This window comes from Aplysia californica, unplaced genomic scaffold (genome assembly GCF_000002075.1).
Source record: "Aplysia californica isolate F4 #8 unplaced genomic scaffold, AplCal3.0 scaffold00182, whole genome shotgun sequence".
NCBI lineage: Eukaryota > Metazoa > Mollusca > Gastropoda > Aplysiida > Aplysiidae > Aplysia > Aplysia californica.
The window spans coordinates 739,812-742,577 of NW_004797452.1; the positions used below are offsets into that span (position 1 = coordinate 739,812).

At 42.5% G+C, this 2,766-nt stretch overlaps 1 protein-coding gene across 1 annotated transcript in view; it reads right to left on the minus strand.

Moving 5' to 3' along the window:
- The window catches only part of LOC101855949, a gene marked incomplete in the record, with an annotated part of 17,982 nt that overhangs the window by 2,363 nt on the left and 12,853 nt on the right, over positions 1 to 2,766 (minus strand). Inside the window, 1 exon segment of the mRNA XM_013082578.2 lies at positions 63 to 172. Coding sequence (XP_012938032.1) covers positions 63 to 172 — 110 coding nt within the window.

Consider the following 2,766-nt stretch of genomic DNA (forward strand, 5'->3'; position numbering starts at 1 on the left):
TTCCCCCCTTTTCCCTCTTTTATTAATATTTTTTAAAAACAAAACAGCCTGAGTCCATTTACCCGGTCAAGCCAGAGGCCGTGAATTTCGACTCTAACAGCTCCAGCCGGCCCTGCATCTCCGTAAAAGACTTAGCTCGAGATTCGGCTACAGCTCGGGGCAGGACTACGTTCTGTGGACGTGGGGAAAAAAGTGGTGAAAGCAAACGGACATTTATTATATATTATTTGGCAACTTGGAAACACGTGTGTCACTTTCCCCATAAAATACGACAGCTACAGAGTTGAAAGTTGGCAAGTACCCGCAAAAAGATACAGTGGTAACCATATGTAACAGGCCCAGTAATAACAGGGATCCGGTAATAACAGGGATTTTATAAATCCCCGTTTTTTCCTACTCTTTGTCTCTATTAAAAATTATCGGCAATAACAGGGCGCGTCGGAGCCCAACTGGTTATGGCAGGGACAAAGACTCGTTAACAATGTGTAAAAAGTAAGAGAGAGAGTAACGCAGTGATGGGGCAAGCCCACGCAAACCATGCCTCTGTTGTAAGGTTGTAAGCACACACCACATGTGAAGCGAGAGAGGGCTGCGGTGTGCTGCAGACCTCGATATAGCCGGAAACCTAGCAACACGCACGCGTAATATGTCACCAACGATGTCAAGCGCAAGAGAAAATGCCTTTCAATTGACAAAAACTTCGAAGTAATCCAGGCTGTTGACTAAAGTAAAAGCAAGCTCCACTGGCAGAGATTTGTCGTTAGTTCGACAATCCACAAGGGTCGATTGATACCATTATCAAGGATAGAGAAAAGATAGTGGCAGCATACTCCAATGGAAAGTTTGCTCTGGATCGAAAGAAAATGAGACTACCCGATACAGATGCTGTGGACCAAGCTTTTTCTGGTGTGGTTTAAGGGGGCAAGGATAAATTTGGTGCCAAAACCCCTATTCGTGGGTACTTGTGGCACGGGAAACTACTCATGAATAAGTACAGCTGGATTACATGTAGGTCCACGTGACAGAGCAAACCCGATTTTTGATTTATTAATTTTCTGAATTTAGAAAATAATATGACAAAAAGTTTACGTCCTTCTTTGGCTTTTGTGATTATTCCACTGAGAAACGAAACAAATCTGCGTAGCTGTCCTTCCCAACGGAAGTGCCGGAAGTTATATTTCGCGAGGAGCATTTCGTTTTGAGAGTATAGACTAATAAACTGTCGCAGATCTGGCACTGGATGATGATGATGATGATGAGACTAATAAAGATCTAGACCTTCTAGTACACTATAAGAAGACAGAAGGCGGGAACAGCCTTGGCAGCGGACATGGAAAACAGCTGGTAAAACAGAGCGGGTGTCGTTGTTGGAGGGTTACACCCTGCAGAGGACAGACAAACTAGGAGAAAAAAAAGGGAAAGGAAAGTTTTGAACTGCGACATTATGCTTAGGCTATTGAACGCATGGTTTGAGAATATTTAGGGAAAAAGATGTTCACTACCAAACTAATTTTTTGTAACAAGTTTTGCCTCTTAAAAGTGTCAAGTGGGTGGTTGGCGGGTGCTCTGGTGTGGTTTGCTGCTTCTTTCCTATCAAACATCTATCGTCCTTATCTCCCCTTCTTCTTTTTTTATGTTTGTTACTCTCTTGTAACACCTCAAATCTTCTGGCGCTCATATGACCTTATGCAGTTGCGAGCGCCGTAAAACCTCTACTAAAAAAAAAAAGTGTCATTCTTGAGCTGTAATGTAGGCCACATGCGTGTGCAAAATGTGTGTGAGAAGCGGGAAGTGCTGTGAACAACCCCATTTTCTGCGTTACGGAGATTTAGAGCTCTTTCATTTTAATTTTAATTTATAAAGAAAAGTTTATAAATCTAGGCTCAATAGTTGTGGAAAAATATGATTAAATTCAGAAAAATTGATACAAACTGCCATGCAAACTCCCCACGCACATAAACCCCCCCCCCCAAAAAAAAACTGTACTGTAGATATTATTTTTACTTCTTCTATCCTCTGCTTTTTCTGTTGTTCCACCCAAAATTACAGCAATTCAAAACCATGATTTCAATCTGCAGGTTGTAAAGTACATTCTGGAACTCAAAATTACAAGTTAGACAGTAAAAAATGTTCCGAAAACGATAAATCTTGCCCTCACTACGCCATTGTTTTCGGTCCCCAATTCCTTACAGGTCACGTGGCACAGAGCCCATTTTGTATTTGCACAGAGCCCATTCTGTATTTATAGAATTCTGTGGCTTTTACCCAATGCATGATGTCCGTTATTAATCAATTATATAGCATCTTTTGGTGAAACTTCAACAACTCTTTCAATATTAAACCCCATCATACCTCACCCCACCCCACCCCAACCGCATCACACCTCACCGCACCTCACCAAACTCTACCATATCCCCACTAAACCCCACCCAACCCACCTCACTCTGCCCCTGCTCACTGACCTCGACAACCCACATTTCTGTGGCTGGTTATCGGGTGCTCTGATGTGGTTTGCTTCTTCATTCCTATCAAACTTATCGTCCTAATATTCCTTCCTTCTGTTTAGTGTTGGTTACTCTCTTGTAACACCTCTAATCTTCAACACTAATATGACCTAATTGTATCTCTCTCTCTCTCTCTCTCTCTCTCTCTCTCTCTCTCTCTCTCTCTCTCTCCCTCTCCCTTTTTAACTCCCAGTGGAGCACAGGCCATAAACAACATTGCTCCAGCGAAGCCTGTCCTGTGCTTCTTTTTCTAGATGTTTCC